General features: G+C 39.0%; 1 protein-coding gene across 4 annotated transcripts in view; it reads right to left on the reverse strand.

Annotated features, from left to right (window-relative positions):
- Nucleotides 1–23,382, reverse strand: part of CHCHD3 (coiled-coil-helix-coiled-coil-helix domain containing 3) — a 131,303-nt gene that overhangs the window by 89,719 nt on the left and 18,202 nt on the right. For all 4 annotated transcript variants that reach the window (XR_008437352.1, XM_053978847.1, XM_053978849.1 and 1 more), the window contains exons 3-4: nucleotides 21,367–21,451; nucleotides 5,483–5,627 (exon numbers count right to left, since the gene is read on the reverse strand). Coding sequence is in view for 3 of the 4 variants with exons in the window: in XM_053978847.1 (XP_053834822.1) it covers nucleotides 5,483–5,627; nucleotides 21,367–21,451 (230 nt within the window). In the remaining variant the exon portion in view is untranslated. The remainder of the gene's footprint in view (nucleotides 1–5,482; nucleotides 5,628–21,366; nucleotides 21,452–23,382) is intronic.

Genomic DNA, 23,382 nt, shown 5'->3' on the forward strand with positions numbered 1-23,382 from the left:
CTAGTGAAGTCATCCTTAAAATACGGTTTGTCCAGGCCTGGTTGGAAAGAGCAGGAAGGGTCAGGATTTAATCTGTTTATGGAAAATAGGAAACGTCCTCATGACAAAGTTAATGAATTGAGGACAGGAAAAATAAATGCACCCCAAAGGGGAGGTCATTGCCCAGCACTGACTGGGACCAGTCACTCCAGGGTGATGGGGAAAACACCAAACCAGTTCAGGCACAGAGGGGCAAAAGACTCGATTTTAACAACCTGTATATTCAATTATGACAACAGGTCAGATTTCCTCCTCACGTAACTCAACACACTTCAGCTCTGATATGGCCAGGAATGTATTTTGTCTATTGATTTCAGGGCTCAGACAAGTAAAAGAACTTCACATCTCAAATAGGATTTTGCCAGGGAAAAAAAAATCTCCAATAATCTGATTATCACAGTGACCTAAACTGCAAAAAAAAGAGTGCTTTTTAATATAAAGATACTTCTACCAAATTGATTTTTTTTTTTTTGAGCAAGGAATTTTTCATAGAACTTCTTGTGCAGAAAGTAATTTACAAAACAATGAGATTCCTCAGCACCACCAGATTTCACTCTCAAACAGGTGCTTCAGTGAAAGCCTGGAACAACACATGGGCAAATAGATGTAATTGTATTAGTATGGATACAGACTTCTAATGATAGCAATAATCAAATTTTTATGTTCTGGTTCCAGCACATGAACAGAACAATATTTCTGTGCCTCTTCAAAGGGAAATGAGACTTTAATGTCATTGGCAGCTCAATAAAACCATTTTCTAACATAAAGGCTCCTAATGACAACTCGTTTCAGTCCACACAGAGGAGCAAATGTGTTCACAGTACACTCCAGGTCATTATTAGGAGATGGAAATACAACAGGTCCTTTGCACTTTGGATAACTATTGATTTTCTACTCCATATTCTCCTCGTCTCACCCTGACTTTCATAATGACTCAAGTGATGGAACGTCAATAAACTATTTATGGCAAAGCCACCACATTGAAAGCCACTCTACAAGACTGTGCCCAACTCAACCAGGCCCAATTTTTAGATTTGTAGCAAAAATCTCCAATAATAAATATGGCAGAGAACAGGTCTAAGTGATGAAATATAATTAAAGTGTTCTTGGAGCCATCATAAGGACCTTCAGCTTCACCCTTTGCTGCAGAGAACCAAACCACCATCAAAATTCTTTATGGCTGGACTGAAATAAAAGATTTGATTTATTCTGAAGCCCTTTTTCAAGAGGAATGGGCAGGAAAAAAAACATCATATCCACACTAAGTGTGTGGAAAAAAAGGAAGTATTTTTAACCAGCTGCAGTTCTTGACTTCAAGCACACGATGCACTTTGTCCTTTGGTTGAAATCACACTGAGATGCTTTGCAAATGTCACAATTCCAAAGTGAGTAAAGCTAAAGGAACAAAACCACCTCGTTTGGTGGCAAGGCCAATTCAAGCAGTTCTCATTTTGCCCCCCTGACAATTGCCCTCCACACAGACTCTGCAATTTCCTCAAAGGAGCTGGTTTTGGAGTTGTCATAAAGCAGATTGGCTGCATTTGGAAAGGGCTGCAGGATGGCTTTGTCAAGTATTTGCCTCAGCTCATATCTGCACTGACACGACAGAAAAGGAGAAAAGAAGAAAATAAATAAATTCTTCACCATCAAAGCACTCCTTGCACCCACCTCTGACATACTGGGAGCCCCGAAAACAGCCAGGAACAGCCCTGAAGATGAGGGAAAAGTAGAGGGAAAAAAAAAAAAAAAGGATAATCTTGGAATTATAGAATGGTTTGGGTTGGATGGGATCTGAAAAATCATCTCAATCCACCCCCTGCCATGGGCAGGGACACCTTCCACTGTCCCAGGCTGCTCCAAGTCCCATCCTTGGACACTTCAGGGATGGAGCAGCCACAGCTTCTCTGGGAAAACTCTGCCAGGGCCTCCCCACCTCATTCTTCCAGGTTCAGCTCATTCCAGGATCAAATATTCCCCCAGCCAGAGATGAAGGAGAAGCCAGAGGAGATCCAAGACCTCCCCAGCACCTGGAGAGCATCACTTTTCCAAGACACAACCCCAAATCTGTGGGATGAGGAAAGCCAGGCTGCGTCCAAAATACTCCCAGTCAGTGGCATGTAAAGGATTGCTACAGGAATCGACAGCAGCTGCCTTAATTTCTGACCAGTTAAGCACCAAGAGTTGATTAAATCCTCACACAAGGGATTTCCAGGGTTTGGAAATGCCACTCTGAACAATAATATCTACATTTGCTGCCACAAATGTCAGAATTATTGCTTTGCAAACCTCTGGATCGCCCCAAAATATGTTTTTGCAGGAGCTGACATCCCACCTGCCACCCCCCCCCCCCAAACTGAGGGCACGTCCTGGGACATGTCACAGCACAAAACTACTTCAGGTATTAACACATCATTTCACACTTTTTTTTTAAACACACACATCCTTTTTTTTAACACATCATTTCATCCTTTTTTTTCCCCCTCATTTGTACAAAAAGCTGATTCTAACATTTGGGATAACACTATAAATTTCTTCTTTCTGAGATTATAAGCAGCAGCTGGTATTCAAATTCTTCAAGAATGGGAAATGCGACTTAATTTTACATCTCTTTATTAAAACCTGAATTAGCACCCTTCACAAAGGAAAACTTAAATTCTTTCTTCCTCACCATAATTTCTTTTCCTTTTACTCTATTTGAACAATTTAGCAGCAGCAAAGGAATTTATTTTGCCACTGACACTGCAGGAACACTTTCGTTTTTCTCCAAGAAGAGTCTGACAAATCAAACCTAGGCTCCATAAAATACAAACCTGCTGTAGCAGTTTACTAGAACACAGAATTCTTCACAGTACCTGACAAAGAATACACAGAAATACATTTCCCTGTGGTACAGATTTTGAATTCAGCTTTGATAGAGGAAATAAATGCACAGGTTAGGGTAAGCAGTGAAGCCAAAGAAATAAAATCTGGCCAGTTAAAGGACAATAAAGGAGCTGACTTATAGGAAAGTGAGAATTACTCAATATTTTCATTTTTAAGAAAACAGACAAAAACCTTACTGTTATTTTGCAATCTTAGAGTACACACTTCAAAGAAAGAAAAAGCGACAGTGGAAATGGCAAATTTGCAGGGGTGGTAACAATCCTGCACCCAAGAACCACCAGGTATTTGCAGATTTCACAGATGGAACCAGGAGAACTGATCAAAACTGAGATGACACAACTGCTAACTTTGATATTCTGAAGCAAGTGGAAAATTAAGCAGCAAAATAACTAAATAAAGCAGTTTCATATCTGTAATAAGGAATTTCTCGAGCATTTGGCTGAGGAGAAATCCAGCTTGTGCTTCCCAAAATCACCACAACAGGGAGAAAAAGATGCAAACCCCCAGTAATTATGCAAATAATAGTCTCCATTATAAATCTTCAGCTCCTCATTAGCTCCAGGCCACAAAACCCTTATCTCTCCCACACAACATTAAGAAACCAAGGATTTAAAGCATATAACTAAGGCTGTACCTTGGTCATAATTCCTTTCCATTCTCCTTTGTTCCCATGTTTTACAATGACAAAATATTCAACATTTGTTTACAACACTGAAATTATTCTTCAACAATAACGTTACCACAGAGGTGAAAAAGCATCCAGAAATGGCTGGAAAAGATACCAGCACTGGGGTTGAATTGGCTTGGTTTTAAATTGGGATTTGGAAAAATAACATGAACATCAGATTTTAAATCCCACAGCAGAAACAAAGCTATTGCTTATTGAAGTGATTGATTACAAAGATACCAACCCATAAACCTTAAAAACTTTGGATTTTACTCCAGATTTAGAGAGCCCAACAAATATTTATGTTGCTGCTGACATAAGTAATTCCCATTTATTTTCACAGCAATGCTCACATTAAGTATTTTAAACTTTTTGCCTTGAAAATAATGATTTCTTTAGTATTCACACTCAAGTATATTTATGTTTTTAAAGCATATTCCCACCTCAGACAGCAATGATTATTGTTAGAAAGAAGAGTCAATAGAGACTCACTACAGCAAGCAAACACTCTATAGAGGAAGTTATAAATCTGTCAGACATTTGAAATGGACTGAACTGTATAATGTCAGTTTTCTAAGGAAAATAGCCAACCATATGTTCCAATTTCCTTGTCAGGAAGGTTTAATACATCAGCTCTAACGAGAGATTATTCTTTCAAACAGAATTTTTCACTGAGCTGGTTCCAAAGTTGGAAACAAGCAGCAAAACCCCTTAAAAGAAGGATATTTAAGCAAAATAAAATGACACGCTGCTACCTAGCCATGAAAAAAATAAAAAAAAAAAGAAAATAAATAAGAGATCTGCTCTCCTCTTCTACCAATAGCCTGAGGAGAAAGTTGCTTGGAAAATCTGTGATTTCTGTAAATATCTGAAAATAAGAGCCTGAGAGGAGAGATGTGGGACTTCATTTGGCTCTTCAACATGCAGTTTATTGTATCCAAGATGTTAGAGCAGTCCTCTGGGTGACACAGCCACACCTACAGCTGTCAGCTCCAGCTGTAGGCAAGCCTGAAGACCCCTCAGTTTTGCTTCCATTGCATGATGCATTTCTCTTTGCTGGGCATCTTAATACATGATCAACCAACCTATCCCTTTCCTCTCACCTACAGCCTGTCATAACCACTGGCATTGCCATATTTACATGATCAACCAATGTATCCCTTTCCTCTCACCCACAGCCTGTCATAACCACTGGCATTGCCATATTTACATGATCAACCAATGTATCCCTTTCCTCTCACCCACAGCCTGTCATAACCACTGGCACTGCCATGTTATGGGCAATGCTATCCAGTCACAGGAGTTACAGTTTAAGCTCAAAGTTCTTTTTCAGTTTTCTTGCAGTGGAAAATTCTTCTTGGTAATCTTAGAGTACACATTTCAAAGAATGAGCCACAAGTGGAAATGGAAAAGATCTGTTTGGTGGTAACAAACCTGCACCCAAGAACCACCAGGTATTTGCAGATTTCACAGATGGAACCAGGAGGACTGATCAAAACCGAGATGACACAGCTGCTAACTTTGATATTCTGAAGCAAGTGAAAATTAACAGCCAGATAACTAAACTTTTTTCTGCTTGCCACATCGGCATGTCTTGTTTGCCTGTGGTGTCTTTCTGCTTGGTAAAAACATCTTTTTGTTTGTGGCCAGCTTATCCTTTGCTCTAAGCCATAAAACCTCTTCTCAACTCGACTTAACCTTTGCCTTCTTAGTTGTCCAGCAAGACAGGCTCAGCAATTCTCAACTTACACATCTATTATTCTTCTATATCAAAACTCGCTTCCATCTCTGTTTCCTTCTCAAATTCTACATTCAGAGACCTTTCTGCCAAGCACACATAGCTGTGAAACTTCCTTGTCAAACTTCCACCCTTCCCAACATTTGAGGACTCACAAAGCGCTGAGCCTTCTGCCGCTCCTCCTCTGTGGCCGCTCTCTCCCGAAGGATGGCTCGAGTCAGGTGCTCGTTTGAGGAGATCCTCTCCCGTTCCAGGAGCTTGCCAAACTCATCCCGAACGTACATTTGTTCTTGTTTCAACCTACAAGAGGTGCAAGGAGATTTAGGCTGAGAGAAAATTCAAAATCTACTTTCCAAGTGTAGTTTCAAAGTAGACAAGTCACTTTAAAAGATGTCACAAAAATTCTTCTTACTCTTGGCTTCTTAAGACACTTAAATACAAATAATCACTAAAAGAATCCAGAAGTTTATTTCAAATTGAAGTATCAAAATCTGAATACACAAAAGTTACAAGTTTTGACATCACTGTTCATTAAATCATAGGAATTAAAACTGATTCAATTAAATATATTTTATTTAAGATGCAGAGAACAATGTTGGTTAGCTGGGTTTTCATCTGGTTTTATGGCACCATTTTTCCAGGAAAATCCTTTTCCCAGCAGCCAAGCAGGCACTCAGTTTCCACCTAAAAGCTTTCCTGCACTGGGGAAGTGCTTTCCTCCCTCTAAACACACCATAAACCCAAGGACTTCATCCATTTCCCAAGCTCCACGAAGATCGAAGAACCATCATCAACCTTTCCCAGCGATCTGAGAGGAGCAGAGAAAATAGTTTATTGAACTTGTTGGAACAGAGTTAATAAAAGTAACTCCAGGCACGGAAAATTCTCAATATTTCTATGTCACAAGCCATAAACAGATTTGGAACCTTCAATGGAGTACTTGAGACAAGCACACCACGTCTCATTTTCATGGAAACACTCAGTGAATAAAACTTGTGTGTTGTGACACCGAGCATGGAACTCAGAGCAGTAATAGAGCTATGAAACACTGGGTTTCAAATAGATTTTTGGTGTTTTTTTCTTTTTTTTTTTTTTTTTTAAAGAGTGATGGAGAGGAAGCTTCAATATTCTCAGTGCATTTATCTGTTGTCAAGGGAGCTCTGGAGAACAAATCCTAATGAGTCGGGTCACTTTGTAAAAGGTACCAGCATTAGAGCACATTAGATTCTTCCCCAGGGAATACATTTAAGTGAGGTAGGGAGGAAAAAAGACAATTACAAGATGTATTACTTCAGTGCTCAGCTCCAAACCCTCTGAAATGCAGCAACCAACTGGGAATCTTTATAAAAGTTTATTAAGCTGCATCTTCAATTACTCCAGCTAAAAAAAAAAAAAAAATAAAAAAGTCAGATTATGCAGACATGGACCAAATTCCATTAAGTGATTTCCCAAGGTCCCCCAAATTACTCCAGCAGGATTGATATAACAAATCCTTTTTACAATCATAACAATCCTTCATACAGCACAGTCAAAACATGCTGGCTGTCTTTTGGATTGCAGAAATCATGTTTTCTCTAAAAAGGAAAAAAGTGTCAAAATAGCAGTCTCAGCACCTTTTTCTGGTGAGCAACAAAGAGCATTTAATGCTTCCCGAGACTGAAGGAAGATCCTTCCTCATCCTTCTTGGATTTGACCTCCTGCAAGTGGTTTTCCCTTAAAAATGTCTCTTCTTTATGCTGCTGTACATAGCAGAGTCATTAAAATATATGAAATATATTTTACAGATAAAATAGCTGAAAAATGCAGCCAAAACTTTCCACGTTATAAATGCTGAGAAATTAAAAAATAAAAAAAACCTCATGAACAAAAAGCACCCAAAAAACACCAAAACAAATCAACCCCACAATACTCAGATATTTGTATTTAATTCTTTTTTACATCAAATTAGATCTTCTCCCTAATCTCTCATTTAAATCTAGATCAAGTCACTCAAGTCACCTCAGTCAAAGAAAATGCATTTTACTGTTTGGATTTTTTCCTCCCTTTCCCTTTCCTTGCAGGGTGTTCTGCTATAAAAGAAAATGACACTATTTCATTATCAAATTTTATACAATTTAGGCCAAAAAGGAACTTTTTAATGTCCAAGACGGCTCCTGGCAGCACCTTCAAGCAAAAATTTCAACTCTGTTTTATCAACTCTCACCCACATTTGTGTGACCAGGTTTGCACAACACAACCAGTTAAATTCCTCAAGCATCCACCAAACTTTCATTTAGGGCAGTTTTTACTCCCAAAACAAAATTCCTAAACAGCCATCTCAACTGATTGAAATTCAGCAGAGTTTTTAACAAAATAAGCGGGATTTTGAAGTAATTTTCATTTATTTGAGTTCCATAATTGGGTGGCTTGTAGGAGCTTAATGAAACAAACATTCCCAGATCCCGCTGATCGCAAACAATTCGCCTGCATCAACTCCAGTAGGGTTTTTTCCTTGGCATTACAAATTCATTTTCCTGGCATTCAGCATGTACCAAATAAAGGCAAACATCAGCTGGATCTACAGTAATAAATTATATTATTATGTAGGCAAAAGCAAAAAAAAAGAAAAAAAAATATAAATATATATATATATATATATGTATGTATGTATATATATATATTTATAAACTTGTCACTACTCCAGGAATTCCACAGGAATTTTTCAAGGGACATTTTTAATTACAGCAGAGATAAAGGCTCAAGTTAATGGTTCTTGTGTTTGAGCACAGAACTCCAGACAACAGAGAGCATTACACTGATCATTTATACAGAAAGGATGTTAAAAAAGCTGCTGAAGCAGCAGAAAAGCCTGCTGGCTATACATTTTCCCCACACAATTGATATCTTTTTGAATAAAATCCTTCTAAATAATTATGAAATACTGCTTTAAGAAGTGTGGAGTGGCTGATTTAATGAAGTGTGGCATGCAAGGCAATCACTTCTCATGGTGCTATTGGAAAACACACATCAAGCATTAAGAAGCAGCTCCAGTTAAAGTCTGCGTTAACACTTTACAGTATTTCATTTCTCAACTGCTTTATAGCAGACAACAAACACAAAAAAAGCAACAATTCCTGCCTTTCCCCAGCACTGTCATTGAGAACGTCAACGCTCTTAACTTAATGCTATGAAGAAAATCTATGTATCTGTATTTTTTTGTAAGAGGATGGGTAAATCCTGACAAGCCAATCACCCAGGATTTAGGGATCTCAGAAGATTTATTCCTGTCGGAGGGGCATAACAAGAATTTGAGTAGTTTTGTTATCATATTGTCATATTTAGGCTCCACTGTTAAGATAAATTTTTGAGTGTTTTAGTCCTGAAGTCACTTTAATCAAAAGAATGTTTGCAGTACATTCCACCTCTAGATCAGATTTGGCTCACGTTGAACACAAAAGGCACCACTTCACCTCGAGGAGCAATTACATAACAACAAGCAAAAGGAATTCTGGAAGATACTCCCATATATAAAAAACTATATAAATACAAAAAAAAAATTAAAATAGATTTAAAATATAAATATATAAAAAGCCCGGTTTTGTTAAATTTGATTTTCTGAGATGTGGGCAGGAGGTACAGAAATCAAATCCATGTGATCAAACCACCCATTCCAAACTCTTCTCCAGCAGAGCTTCAGACCAAAGGAAAAATACTTCACCAAAATAATATTTCTGCTTCTGCATTCCATCTTTTTATTCCTCTCTTTTCTTTCTGGAAGAGCACGGAATGTGGCATTTGTTATTGTACAGCTTTTGAACTATCAATGTCCTACATGCAAGATTAAGCACAAGAGAATTTACCTGTGAAATCATCAAATATTTCAGTGCATTATCTAAAACAGACTGAACCACTTAACCCACATCTCTTAAAATCAAGCAATAACAACATAAAAACACAAAGCAAAACAAGAGGAAAAATAATTTCTCAATTAAGTCATGACTTAAAATTAATAACTGACAGCCATCATATCAAGTCCAATAGGATAAGAGAAGCCAAATATAGAAGTGGCTCCACTTTCAAATTAGAATTTGAAACACATAAATAGAAATTTCAGGCTCAAACAAGACAGCATCTGTGAGGGCCAAGGATTTCTGTATCACAAGAAATACAAAAATACACTCTAAAAAAAACCAGATTAATAAAACTTTGCTGCACTCCAAGCAGTTCCCATCCTTTTCACATCTAGTTTTTAATTAAGCTCAAGAAAAGCAAATTGTTAATTTTGCCATGTGGATTTATGGCCCAGGACTCTCCTCATGCCCAGCATGACCCCTGTTAGCCACAATAACAAGATGAGTAATTTAATTCTAAATCCACAAGAACTCCCTCTTTTGTTTACTTCAAAATATCCATTTCTGTTGTTCCTGAAAAACACCTGCAGATGTTAATTAAGAAAAAAGCACCTTTTAATTCAGAGACAACAGCAACACACTGAGAAAAGCTGAAAAATATTAGTTTTGTGCTTTGATGGCCACTTCACGGTTTATTCTCCATTAATCAAGAATCCACAGAAATCCAAAACTGGCAAACAATACTCTTAGAGAAATACAGTGATTTGTCATTTCCAGCCCTTATTTTCAGATATTGGAAATTTATTACACTATCAAAGCCGAAGCATTTCCTTTTTGCTATTTTTTCGGGGCAGTGATTACTTGCCAGTTGTTTTATCTTTATTACAGTCTCCAAGCTACACAATCTGATGGATCTGTGACGTTCCACCATAAACTCACTCAAGCCTAAAGCATGAACCGTGTCATTTTTCATTACTTCCAACCTAGCAAAAATCAAAATATTCCCTGTTTCAAAGTCCACTGTCAGGAAAATCATCCTGTCCTCTATGAATCAGGGAAAAATTTAACGAGGTATCATTCAATATGGAACCCAAAAACTCTCTCCAACTGGAGATAAGATACAACACGAGGAGGATTCATGAGGTTTTCTGCTTTCTTGGACCTCAGCAAGCTCCTTAATTCCTCCTGACGGGCTCGCAGAAGATCCCAAAAATGTTTTGAGCAATGAGTTTAGGCCACGCTGCAATATTAATGAGTGAACGATGTTTGTGAGTTTCAATATTTCATGAGCGGAACGCGGGATGTGCCGCGGAAAGCCACGGCTGGAAATCGGCGGAGCTGACGAGGAATTTGAAAGGATATGAGAGATGTCAGGAAAAATCTCCCAGCTGAGCTGAGCTCTGAGAGGTGTGAAATGGAGATTTCTCCGACTCCATCTCACCTGTCTGCAAAGTCGGGGAAATTACCTCAAGTTCATCTGATTTTTACAAACACGTAACTAAGGACAGAGATAGGGAAGCAAATTATCTGGAAGGTCAAGTCTCTGAAAACACAAAGAAGTTCTTCAAAACTGAAGTTTCTACCACTGTTCACTCATTAAAAACATTATTCTCCACTCACATAAGACTTTGCACAGCACAAGTGACAGGAGCTGTTCCTAACATTAGTAGCAACCACATTCTTAACAACTGTTCAAAAAATTCACTTTTAAACCTTTCAGATCATGCAAGTAATTAACAGAAAATATCATTTTTCTGCACCTGAAAGCCCTGGTGTCAAAAGGACATTCTGCCTTCACATTTTTGGTGCTCCTGTTGCTCAGCCTGGAGAAAAGGAGGCTCAGGAGGGACCTTCTGGCTCTCCACAACTCCCTGATAGGAGGGGACAGCTAGGGGAGAATTTGGGATCTAACCCCAGGGAACAGGGACAGAAGGAGAGGGAATGGCCTCAAGCTGTGCCAGGGGAGGTTTAGCTTGGATACTGGGAAAATTTCTTCATGGAAAGGATTGTCCAGCCCTGGCACATCTGCCCTGGGAGTGTTGGAATCCCCAGCCTTGGAGGGATTTAAACAACTTGAAGATGTGGCACTTGGAGATGTGGTTTAGTGGTGGCTTGGCAGTGCTGGATTAATGGCTGGACTCCATCTTAAAGGAATTTCCAACCTAAAAGATTCCATGATTTCAAGATTCCAAATCCAAACCCAAAATGCTGAAGCTTTAAGATCACGGGAATATATGAACTCAAAAAGGATCACACAGCTCATTAAACCCAGAGTTATCATCATTTCATGAGGCCTTAGTGCAAAACCAGTCAAATGTGACGACAGAGACCAAATTGGCCCCACTTTACCCACCAGACCCAGCATCATTAAAACTCTCTGACAAATCCATCACAAGTGACCAAGAGCTCTTGTGACTCCGGCACAGGCAGAAGAGGGAAGAGATCACACTTCTGAGCAGTTATGCTTGAACTTCACATTATTAAATTTAATGAGAACTCCATCGCTTTATTCCATATCCACTTCTTCCTCAGGCTGACTGCTCCTCCTTAACATTTGCCATACATGAATATAAATTAGCCCTTGGTTCATTATACACGGTACTGAGAACAGTGAAGTGATTCCAGCACTGATCCCTGAGCTGGCACTGACCTTTTCCCATCCCAGTAACCCCTCTCTTGTCTTTGTCCATCCCACATTGTCACACAACTCCCACATGGGTTTGGAACGTGTTCCACAGCAGAGACACGGAGGGGAAGGGATCAGGGATATCTTTCTTCAGGCTGAACTCCCACCTGGAGTTCTGTGTCCAGCTCTGGGACCCTCAACAGCAGCAGCACCTGGAGCTGCTGGAGCAAATCTGGAGGATTCCATGGAGCTGCTGCAGGGCTGGAGCCCCTCTGCTCTGGAGCCAGCCTGGGAGAGCTGGGGGTGCTCACCTGGAGAGGAGAAGGATCCAGGGAGAGCTTCCAGCACATTCCAGGCCCTGAAGGGGCTCCAGGAGAGCTGCAGAGGGACTGGGGACAAGGCCTGCAGGGACAGGACACAGGGAATGGCTCCCACTGCCAGAGGGCAGGGATGGATGGGATCTTGGGAATTGGGAATTCCTGGCTGGGCTGGAATTGCCAGAGCAGCTGGGGCTGCCCCTGGATGAATGTCCAAGGCCAGGCTGGACACTGGGGCTGGAGCAGCCTGGGATGGTGGGAGGTGTCCCTGCCCCTGAGATGATCGTGAAGGTCCCTCCCAACCCAAACCATCCCATGATTCCATAATTCCATGATGTCTGTTCTCAAGCCCAAGCAAACACTGAAAATACAATTTTAAGCGTTTCCACCTCATCCCACATAACCATCACTGCCTCAGTTGCCCCTATTTCAAACACCAGACTTGGCACATCACCCAAACACTCAGTCCAAGCCACACCATCCAGCAGAACAGCCTCATTATCCCTCTCCCTTTCCCAGCTGCCTTCCAACCCCAGCCTAACATCTGTCAAAGGAAAAATCCCTGCTAATGGCTGGCCACGTGATTTTATGTGCCAGTCCTTGATCAGCAAGATCCAAGACTCATTTCAAATCCCAGTTATCTACTCAACTTACTCCAATTAATTCAATTTATCAACAGCACTTCCATGGACAGCTTGTGAACACTCAGAGCAACAAGGACAGTGACTCTTGTCAGTGGTTGAGTTTTCTTGGAGATTCCTGAGTTGTGGGAGTGTTTTTGGGGCAGTGTTTGGTGTTGGAAGGAGGAGGGGTGAGTAGAAAGGGGGGCAGGTTGTTTGAGGGGATTTTTAATTACACTTCATAAAGCCATTGCTTTTAAAATATGTGCATTTAGATCAGTATTACATAGAGGCAAAACAGATGAGCAAATTCCCACTTTTATGCCAGAGGGACACGGAAAACCCGAGTTAGAATTGTAAAACTGCTTTACATAATTTGTGTATGTTTAGCTAGCCACATAACTCTACTTGAAATTACTTTCCAACTTAATAGCCTTCCCCTTGGGATCTGCAAAAGCAGTCCTGGAATTACGACAACATTAATTATCCATTAAAATGAAGTGACAGTTAGGAAAAATTTTTATTAGTATCATTATTATTATTACTATTTTTAAGTGTTTCTCAGCTGCTCGTTTGCTGCTTTTCAAAATGAAAGAGCTCAGCAGTTTGAAAGCAAAGGTTTGTTTAAAATTGCCGGGGGGGGAATAATTTTCCTCTTTCCTACCTGAATCTGAAACTATGAAGCAGGATTATTTTTGTGGATGCTCTCTCACTAGCTGCAAGTCATTTTCCCATCTCTCCTGAAAATAAACTGATCAAGATGAACCTCGGTATCCAAGTTGTCAGCTGAGATGGCAGGTTTTAAAATCCATGTGAAAAATAAGCCCTTGAAAATTGGGGTTTATAAAGTCAGGAGTGAATTATAGCTCTGCTTTCTCCAATTTCCACCTCCCATCTCCAAGATTCATCTCTCCATATCCTGAGAGCCAGACATAATGGTATTAATGGAGAATCAGAGCAGGAAATCTTGGAGGGTAACTCTGCCATTGCCAAACATCTTTTTTCTTCTGAAAACAATACCTTTTTTCACTGAAAACAATAAAACTTGAACAGGCTTCTAAGGCAGTTTGATACTTCCCAACTTCATAAACATTTTTATGCTTCCTTGACATTTTGCAGGTAAAAATCACACACTAAACTTTCTTGGTCTGAAGAGCTGGCTGCCCAAAAAGGCACCTGTTGGAACCCTGACTGCTGAAAATTTTACACTTTTTGTACTGACAGGCACTGACCCCCAGGAGAACACTGCGCTTGACCTAAAGCTGTAAAAAAAAGCTTGCAAAATTGAATGATAAAACTAAAATTACGAGTGTATAGTTTAAAACAGAGTGTATAATATCACCTAATAAAAAATCAAGAGTTTAAAGTTTTAGAATATAATAATATATATAAAACAAGACAGAAGTTTTAAAGCAAAACTTGTCCTTCTTCTTTACCTCCTTCTTCATGAGTTTATTATATTGTATAATTAAATTTAAAAATCCACATAATGAGACACAAGTAGTTAATTATTAAAATTAAAATTATTTAAGTATCATTTCTTAATTAAACAGCTTATCCTTAAAAAACCTTATAAAAAAAGAAATACGTCTCCGTTTTTAACTTATTAAATACTACAGAACTCACAACTTATAAAGAGTGTAATATAAATAAGAACTAATAATCATCTGAATCCAAACAAGAAACACCATATCACTATTTAATCCCAATCTTAATTAAAAAAAAAAAAAATCAACAGGCACCACCTACAGCTAAAGGCTATCAGCAAAATCTTTTGCTGAGCTTGACATCAGATAAGGGAAGTGTCTGCTGAGAGAGGGGGGAAAAAATGTTGGAGAGATGGAATAGCTGGGAAGGAAAAACAGGAGCCCAAAATCCACTGCTGCCTCCACAGTCCTGAGGCTGAAGGGGCCCTTTGGCACTCCAAGGTTTTTCTTTTAAATTTTAAGTTTTAAAGTAATTATTATAGTTAGGTTCCTCCTAACTATATTATTATTATTATTATCATCATCACCATTATCATTATTATTACTATTCTTAATGTTATTAATATTGTTGTTTAAATAATATAATAAGAATATATAATATATAATTATATTATATACTAATATTATGTAATAATATAATTAATTAATAATTAATATTTTTATCCTCACACAATTCACTAAATGTTGGGTTTTGGGGTTTTTTTCTTTTGTTGAGGTTGGGATTTAAGGTATTTGAGATCACAGCTTGTGTTTAGATTTAGGTGTTTATTATTTCTTATTTCTGTTATACCTTTGTAGGTAGTGAGTTGTGCAGTTCTTCATTAGTAAGGTACAAAATGGTTATCAATCTTTTGTTATGAGGTCTTTTAAGGTTAAATTATTTAATTAATAAATTATACTTAAATTATTTTCACTTTTAACTTAGTAACTATTCACTCAAAGTTCACAATGGGGATTTTTCTGTCTAATTACAAAATACTACTCAAACCCATGAAGAAGGTGGAGAAGAAGGACCAGCCTCTGCCCTAAAACTTCTAACTTAGCTCTGCATATATTACTATATTCTAAAACCCTAAACTCTTAAGTTTTCTACTTTGTGATATTACACACTTCTAATTAACTCCACCCCCACAATCCCAGTTCTGTCATTCCATTTTGGAAGCTTCTCCACGGCCTCAGGTCAATGCAGTGTTCTCTTGGGGGTCAGTGCCTGCCAGCACAGAAAACCTAAAATTCTCAGCAGCCAGAACTCCAACAGAAGGAAAAAGGGTTTATTTTAAATTTTCATAAAATCAGTTGCCCCTATAAAATTGCCTTCCTTGATGTGATTATCAATTAGAATCTCTGGTTTTACCAAACCAGTGCAGCTTCCCTTGCCAGGAGATATTAAACTCTTATTTTTGAGCTATCCCAAATCAAAAGAATTATCATCACTTTCACTGCTTCAGAGTTTTCCCAGCTTTTCCTCTGACTGTCAGCAGCAGAGAAGATGGGAGTTTTCCAGACTCTTTTCCCACTTAATTTAAACAATACCAACAGGTCCCTGTGGCAGAAGACAAAATAACAACTATTTCCTAAAATGGAGCTTTTTGCCCCCCCGAGGACAATGCTACAAGAAAAAGCAAGTTTCCCAATTCAACGTAGCTGATTACTTGGGAAAAAATAATCATTTAGGAGGAAAAGAATGCTTTGAAGAAGTTTTCACCACAATTAATTCACTCCCCATATGAACTAAAGATACATTAAGATGCTCCTCATACCTTTATCTCACTGAAATATAAAATGAATATTGCAAAGAAATCCATAATTTTGTTTTCCCCCTTGTTCTCCACACGTGTGCCAGGAAACTGGAATAAACATGTCATTACAAGAGAAATCAATAGGAAGTTTTAGAGTATCCACTAGCACAGAAAGGTCAAGCCCCAGTATTGATTTCAATATAACAATTTTGGTTTGTAGTTTCCCAAAGGCTTCTTGTCCAATACTCTTCTTCATTCTTCTCTCACTTTATATCTCACTGGTGAATTTGTTCTGCACCAACTCTTTACTCCAGGTTTACTAAGAGCTCATCATTTATGCAATGTACTGCTGAGACATGAGAATAAAAAAAGGGTTGGGGGGAAGATCTTAAGAGCATCAATGAAACCCCAGAATGATGAGCAGTTATCTCCAGACCCTCCTTGAAGCACAACAACAAAACAACAAATAAAAAATCAAATGGTTACAACTTTAATAAACCACCACAGAGCAACTCTGTGCACCAGGGCAGAGTCAAAGCTGATTTACAGTTTAGAAAGATTCCTCCAAACAGAGGAGGATGGCACAAAATGAGGTTGTAATCAGTTGTCCAGCTGGTGACAGATAAAACGTCACATCCTCTGGAGCCCAGTGAGCCATGGAGAACAGAATCCAACAATTCATTCCCAGGGAATGTGTCTTAGGTTGAAAGATGTGGCTGGGTGTGTGTTCTATCCCCATTTGTCAGAGGTGGGGCACTCATCTGCTGTCCATGGGGCAGTTTTTTCTTTCTCTCTCCCACAGCCAATCCTCCCTCCAGGAGATCTCTTCTGTCCATGGCCACTGAGTGTCCCTGCATGGCTGAGAAAATTCCAGCATCCCATGGGGAGATGCTGTGCCCAGGGCAGGAGCCAAGCATTCCTACCTGGATCCAATCTGACTCCTGCAACAGCACAGCAGCCTTTGCCCACTGCATTCCCAGAGGAGCAGCTTTCTGCCCCACTGCATTCCCAGAGGGAGCCCAGGCCCATCTCCAGCAGCCCTGGAGCTCCAGAGGAAAACTCCAGCCTTGTCCAGGATCCTGCTCCAGCAGAAGCACAGCTGGCACTGCAGGAGGGCTGAGCCCCCATGGAATGGCACTGCTGCCACCTCCCTGACCCACAGGCTGCCAGCTCTGTTCTGACTCTGGCAGTGGGTTGTTTTCTTTTTTGTACTATTGCATTTGTATTTTTAATTTCACTAGTTAAGAACTGTTATTCCTATTCCCATATCTTTGCCTGAGAGCCTCTTAATTTCAAAATTATAATAATTCAGAGGGAGGGGGTTTACATTTTCCATTTCAGGGGAGGCTCCTGCCTTCCTCAGCAGACACCTGTCTGTTCAAACCAAGACAGAATGCTCGATGAGCTCTCGTCTGCATTACTCAAGGAAAGGATTTTTCATGCGCTTTTCAAGAGAAAAGTCACGCAAGTTTGACCACCTGGTCACAGGTGATGAGATGGCAGAGACACACAAAAAACTCAATTATCAAAAGCCACCAAACAATTCTGGAATGGTTTGGGTGGAAAGGAGCTTAAAGCCCCTCCAGTGCCACCCCTGCCATGGCAGGGACACCTCCCGCTGTGCCAGGCTGCTCCAGCCCCAGTGTCCAGCCTGGCCTGGGACATTCCAGGGATGCAGGGGCAGCCCCAGCTGCTCTGGCAATTCCAGCCCAGCCAGGAATTCCTAATTCCCAAGATCCCATCCATCCCTGCCCTCTGGCACTGGGAGCCATTCCCTGTGTCCTGTCCCTGCAGGCCTTGTCCCCAGTCCCTCTGCAGCTCTCCTGGAGCCCCTTTAGGGCCTGGAATGTGCTGGAAGCTCTCCCTGGAGCTTTCTCCTCTCCTCCTCTGTCATACCTTAAACACTTCTAGAACAGAGCTGGCAGCAGAATTACTGTAGGGCCACCAAAACAAACCAAAGTCTATTTTTAAGCCTTTTCCTGCCTTACAATTCCTCCTTCCAGCAGGAGTTTTCCTCTAAGAAACAAGCCCTGGAATCAGAGCACGTCACAGGACAGTCACAAGCGAACTGCACAGGGACAGATTTCTGGCACACCAACACCATTCCAGGCATGAATATATTGAAGAATATATTGAAGACTTGAACAAAATACACTTCCTGCACTCTTGAAGGCACTGCCATGCATAGCAGCTTGCAAAAACACCTCACTCTACATATAATTAATATTTGCCCCTTGCCAAATCATATTTAAAAAGTGGAAGCTGGGAAACACTCGCCAAGCAAGAAACTGAACCCCGCCCAAATATAATTAGCCTGAGCTAAATGATTAGCAAAATAAAAAGACTGAAATTTCTCTGATTTTCAGGGGGGGGAAAAAAGGCAAGTCATCATTCAGGAAGGTTCAATTTCCATGGGAAATCACATCCATCACTTGCCTCTGAAGCAGTGGTTTGTATATTTTAGTGGAGGAATCCAGCACTCTGATGAGCTTGGCAGTATCTAAAATTTCATCATTATGCTGATGATAGAAGTTGTTCTTTTTGCTGTCTCGAAATACTTTTTACTTTGCCTGCACTTTTCATTTAAAGCAAACTTGAAAAACAGATTTACTGAGCACCATGAGTATCGTGGAGCCCAACAAATGAACAGCTTTGTATCCAAGGACAAAGTTAATGGATGGAGTGGATAAATTCCACTCTGTTCTCTGATGGGAGAAAGAAATTCACTTATTTCCCCAATGCCTGTTCTCAAAGTCATAACATTAAAAATTTTCTTGTTTTGTTGGGAAATTAGAAAAAAATGCTCAACATTTGCTGAGTTTGTCTAGAATAAGCAGAGAAAAGGCAAAATTCAAATTATCACCCGCTGGTCCATTGAGTCGTGTGGATTTCTCTTCATTTATTATTCAGAATTCTCTTAATTATCATTTATTACCTGTCACCACTGTCAAGCTCAAGTTTTTGAGCTTGAGTTTTTGAGTCCATCCTCTCATTTTTACCTTCCCTTGAGTATCAGCCTAAGACTGCAGCTCTGCCACGTTAACTGCTCACAGTTACTATTGCTAACTCTACTAATTCTGTTGTAAATTAATGCTCATCAATTTTCTAAATGAACTTTCCGAAATGAAAGCGCTTTTCAGATGAAACATTTCAAATGTTCAAAAACCAAAGTGAGGAACAACAGTTGGGCTGAGTAAAAGGAAGAGTAAAGTGGAATCAGTGCAGAATTTTTAAATCACTATTTTATTAATTATTCCAAGTCCTGTTAAATAGAAACTGTCATGCATATATTGTTAGAGAGTTGATGGCATTAAAATACAATTTAAGAGTCATTCTTCAGCTCTAATCCCCAAAATAAGCACAGATTTTAACTATATATAGCAGGCCATCTGTACTGTGTATGGATGTGTGAATAAATAATTTATCTAGACGTTCAAATTAAGATTTCTTCCCTTCACAGTCTGGAATGAGTAAAAGACATTTTGCAATCAAACCCAAATGTGCTCATACACTGCTCATGAACAGCACCAAAATCAGTTATTAGGCAGCTGGAATCAGACAGCAAACAGTCCAAAATTTCAGATATTTTTATGTTGAAATGTTATTTCACTGAAATATTGGGAAAAAAACCTGGTTTAGAGAAAGAAGTGAGAATATAAATATGTAAAATATACCATCCGTGGTAAAATGAATGTGGAGGTAAAAACTTTAATTTTTATGTCATATCCCAACAGGATTTGTCTTAAAATTAGTGGGTTATGAAATGAAATTGTTAATAAATCACAAGTGCAAGGTCAAGAAGCTTAAACGTAGAGCTCAGGGTTTTGTTCTCTTTTCCAAAACAGCATCAATGTGTTTGTATTTATATTACAAATTACTACAGCCTATATTCCACATTTCTATTAGCTGGAACATTCTGCACATGGAAGACAAAAGCATTTATCTGAATAATGTGAGTTTCTTGACTGCTTTTAAAACACAAACTTCCACCAGAATTCAGCCCATAAAGACCTTAAGTTTTACCTATGAAGAAAGATCTGCATCTTTTACAGTTGTTTCATCCAAGACAAAAAAAGCCTCTATGCTCTGTTAAAAACAGATTTTTATAATTGCATATACTGTGTAAAAATGATAATAAAACAATCCTTGCTGTGGCAAATAATTAATTAAAGAAATCAAAATTGGAAAAGAAGTAAAGCTGTTAACAAGTTTTGATATTTTTCCTTTCTTTATCATCATCATCATTAATTTACTTGGATATTTTCCCCAATCTCCTCCCTCCCTTTCACAGACCAATGCACAACCCCTGCAAGGTGAATTCTGGAAGGTACTGGAAGTGTCACATGAGAAAATGCTGAAGTTGCAAAGCAAATATTTCCAGATTTTAATCCCATTTAGCTGAAGTCTTGAGCACTCAAGAAGCTCAACAATAACCCAAGTTTTCCTGTCAAAGCCCAGTTGAGGAGGGGGGGGATTTCACTCTAACTTATTGATTTCCTTTATTGCTGATGCAAAAATAAAAGAGAAAAGCCTGATTTTTTTTTTTTTTTTCTCCCTGGGACATTAATACAGTCCTATCTAATTATATACTCCATCAACCTAACTCAATTAAATAACAGAATGCTGGGTAGGAAACAACTGAGATCTATGCAGACAGTTGAAGTAGTACTAATTACAGCCTAATTTTTTTTAATCCATCATAATGAGCCTTTCTCCCCATTCTCAGTGGAGGACAGTGTGGAATATTTGTATTTCTACTCGGTGTGTTGTGTTACCTATTTACAACGATCACTGCAAGGAGAAATAAACACAGAAGTTCAGCAGATACCAAAATTTCTAAATTTAAAGAGGAATTTTTAATTGCTAATAATGGCTCTGATTATTAGCAATCTCTGAGAAAAAAAATGCCTAAGAAAGGAATATTTCAATATGCAGAAAGGAATCAAAAGGGTTTTACTGGTTGAGCTGGTTTGATGCAGTATTTTACATAGTCAAAGTACCTCAAAACATCCTGGGAATTCCAGAATTCCTAGAAACCTCCAGAATTCCCATTTCTGCTGCTGTTCCAAGGTTGCTCAGCCCCTGGGGTCACAGGGACCCCACTCCTGCTCTGTCTCAGCAGCACAAAGTGATTATTTGGGCTCCAGAGAAATCAGCAAAGCTTGAGCTTAAAAGGCAGCAAAAAAGCCAAGCTCAAGAGGTCAAAAGGGATTTAGAGCAACAGTTTGGATCAGCTCTTACAAGGAAATTCCAGCTCATTTGTTGTTGAACATGGATTTAATATCCAAACCTGCTGCAGCCCCCAGAGCTCTCCCAGCCAGTTTGTGCACAAAATTCAGTTCTTCCCAGTAAGCAGATAAATAAAATAAAAATATTAAGTCCAAGTTTGTTTGAAATACTGTTATTAATAATGAACCAACCTCCTTTTCTGAGCTTCAGAGTCTCTCCTGGCTCGTTCCAGTGCCAGTTCCTCGGCTATTCTTTTCTTCAGCTCTTCATCATTAACTGCAATTAAAAGAAAATTCAATGAAATGTTAACAGAACACAACTTATCCCCAATTACAGAAACAACTGCATAATACAGTGCCCTCAATTGTTTATTTGCTTTTTTCCTCACAGCAGTTGGAGTTGCTTTCTTGTGGTATAACCATCTTTGAAATTTTAGCACACCAGTGAGCCTTTAAAAATTTTTCTTATTAAAAAGCTTTTCAATTAGTGCAATCTTTCAAAAATTAAACAACATGGACTATATATTAAATTAAATATTTTTCTTCAGAAGTATGTCTTTGTAAAGTAAAACCATGGGGATGAGACAGAGACATAAACAGTAAAGTCATAAAATGCTGCTTTTTATTCATATAGAACCAAAAGAAGTATTTTTGTGTAACAAATCAAGTATTTTCAGATGCATTTTACACAACAAAGCTCTTACAACACCCTAAATATTCATATTTCTAGATCCTAGACAAAGATTTTGCCCCAAATTCTCCTGATTTTGTTGAATCCAGCAGATATGGAAAGAATATTTCCTTCACTTAGATTCTGTCAGATGAATCAATGAAACTCTGGTTAAGAACAAAAAAAAAAAAAAAAAACCAGGGAAGCAACTTCTTCAAGAATATGAACAGAGAGAAAAACTGGAGAGCCACCAATCCTACAAGGCTGAAAGACATCCCCAAAACCCCCCAAATCCAGCTTAATCTTAATATTGCCTGGAATAAAGCCCTACCTACACCAAACTGAACCTGTGCCATGCTCTGGATTTCCAGGGAATTCCCTCACTCCTGGCTCACATCCCCCTCCACGGAAGCCCAGAGCTCCAGGATGTGATCCCATCCCCAAAACACCCAGGAAAACAGAGCTGCTGAATCCTAAAAAGGGCCACAAAACCCCTGCACAGGGAGGTCAAGCCCAGGGAATTTCATTTTCAGGCACTGGAGGGTCTCTGTGACCTCATCTCCAGGAGCTGGATTTATCTGCAAAGATTATCCAAAACCATTATTCCACATTTCTGTTATAGTTCAGCCTCCCTGCAATTCTGCCCATGCTAAAGCAGCCTCACAAAAGGGTTTTATGAATGAATGAAGCAGCTTCATCAATTTTATGGGAGTTTTGGCCAACTAATCCAGTTAGAAATATCTTTGGAAAAGCAGCAGGAATCGATATGCATCACGCCAGGCCCAGGAAATGCTGAGATCACAGAAACAGAGGGAAAAGTGGGGGGAAACTTGTGAATTACCAGTGAGATCCCAGCCTAAAAATATTTTAAAATTAAAATTCAGACAGAAAAATGAACCTTTCAACAGATCTCTAGCAAAAAGCTGGGTGAAAAAGAAAAACCCCCATTTTATTGGGATTCTCTTGACTGACATAACAACATTAATTATCTTGTTCACCAGCATCTACAGAATGAAATTTATGGTTCTGGTGCAAAAAAAAAATGAGTACAAGAACTCCAAAAGACCAGAGGATGGTTTATGTCATAATGAGGAAAGATTCGGGCAGCAGCCAATAAAGACATTTGACCTTAACAATCAATTAGGGTGCCCATTGATCAGGCAAATACTAATAGGGAATAAAAGTGGAGCTCTAGATCATTCAATAGAATTATTGTAAGATGTAATTGGGTAGCTCCCAAATGGGAGCTTTATGATGTTTCAGTTTAAAAAAAAAAAAAAAATTGCATTTCTACAAGGAGGAGGGATTTGTTCTAGGGGAAAAAGCATTTAAAAAGAGAAGAGATAATTTATTTGAGAGGGGATCAGGAAAAGCGTGTTTAACATTGAATGTTAAATAATATTTTTGATGGCCATCTCTGCTCAAACTGCAGGGCATTAAAAACACACAGATGACCATTGAAATACTAGAGAATGTAAAACCAGGGGGGTGTAAGACTGATAAATATTAATATATTAATATTATTCTATTAAAAATTA

Source organism: Vidua macroura, chromosome 5 (genome assembly GCF_024509145.1).
Source record: "Vidua macroura isolate BioBank_ID:100142 chromosome 5, ASM2450914v1, whole genome shotgun sequence".
Classification (NCBI taxonomy): Eukaryota; Metazoa; Chordata; class Aves; order Passeriformes; family Viduidae; genus Vidua; species Vidua macroura.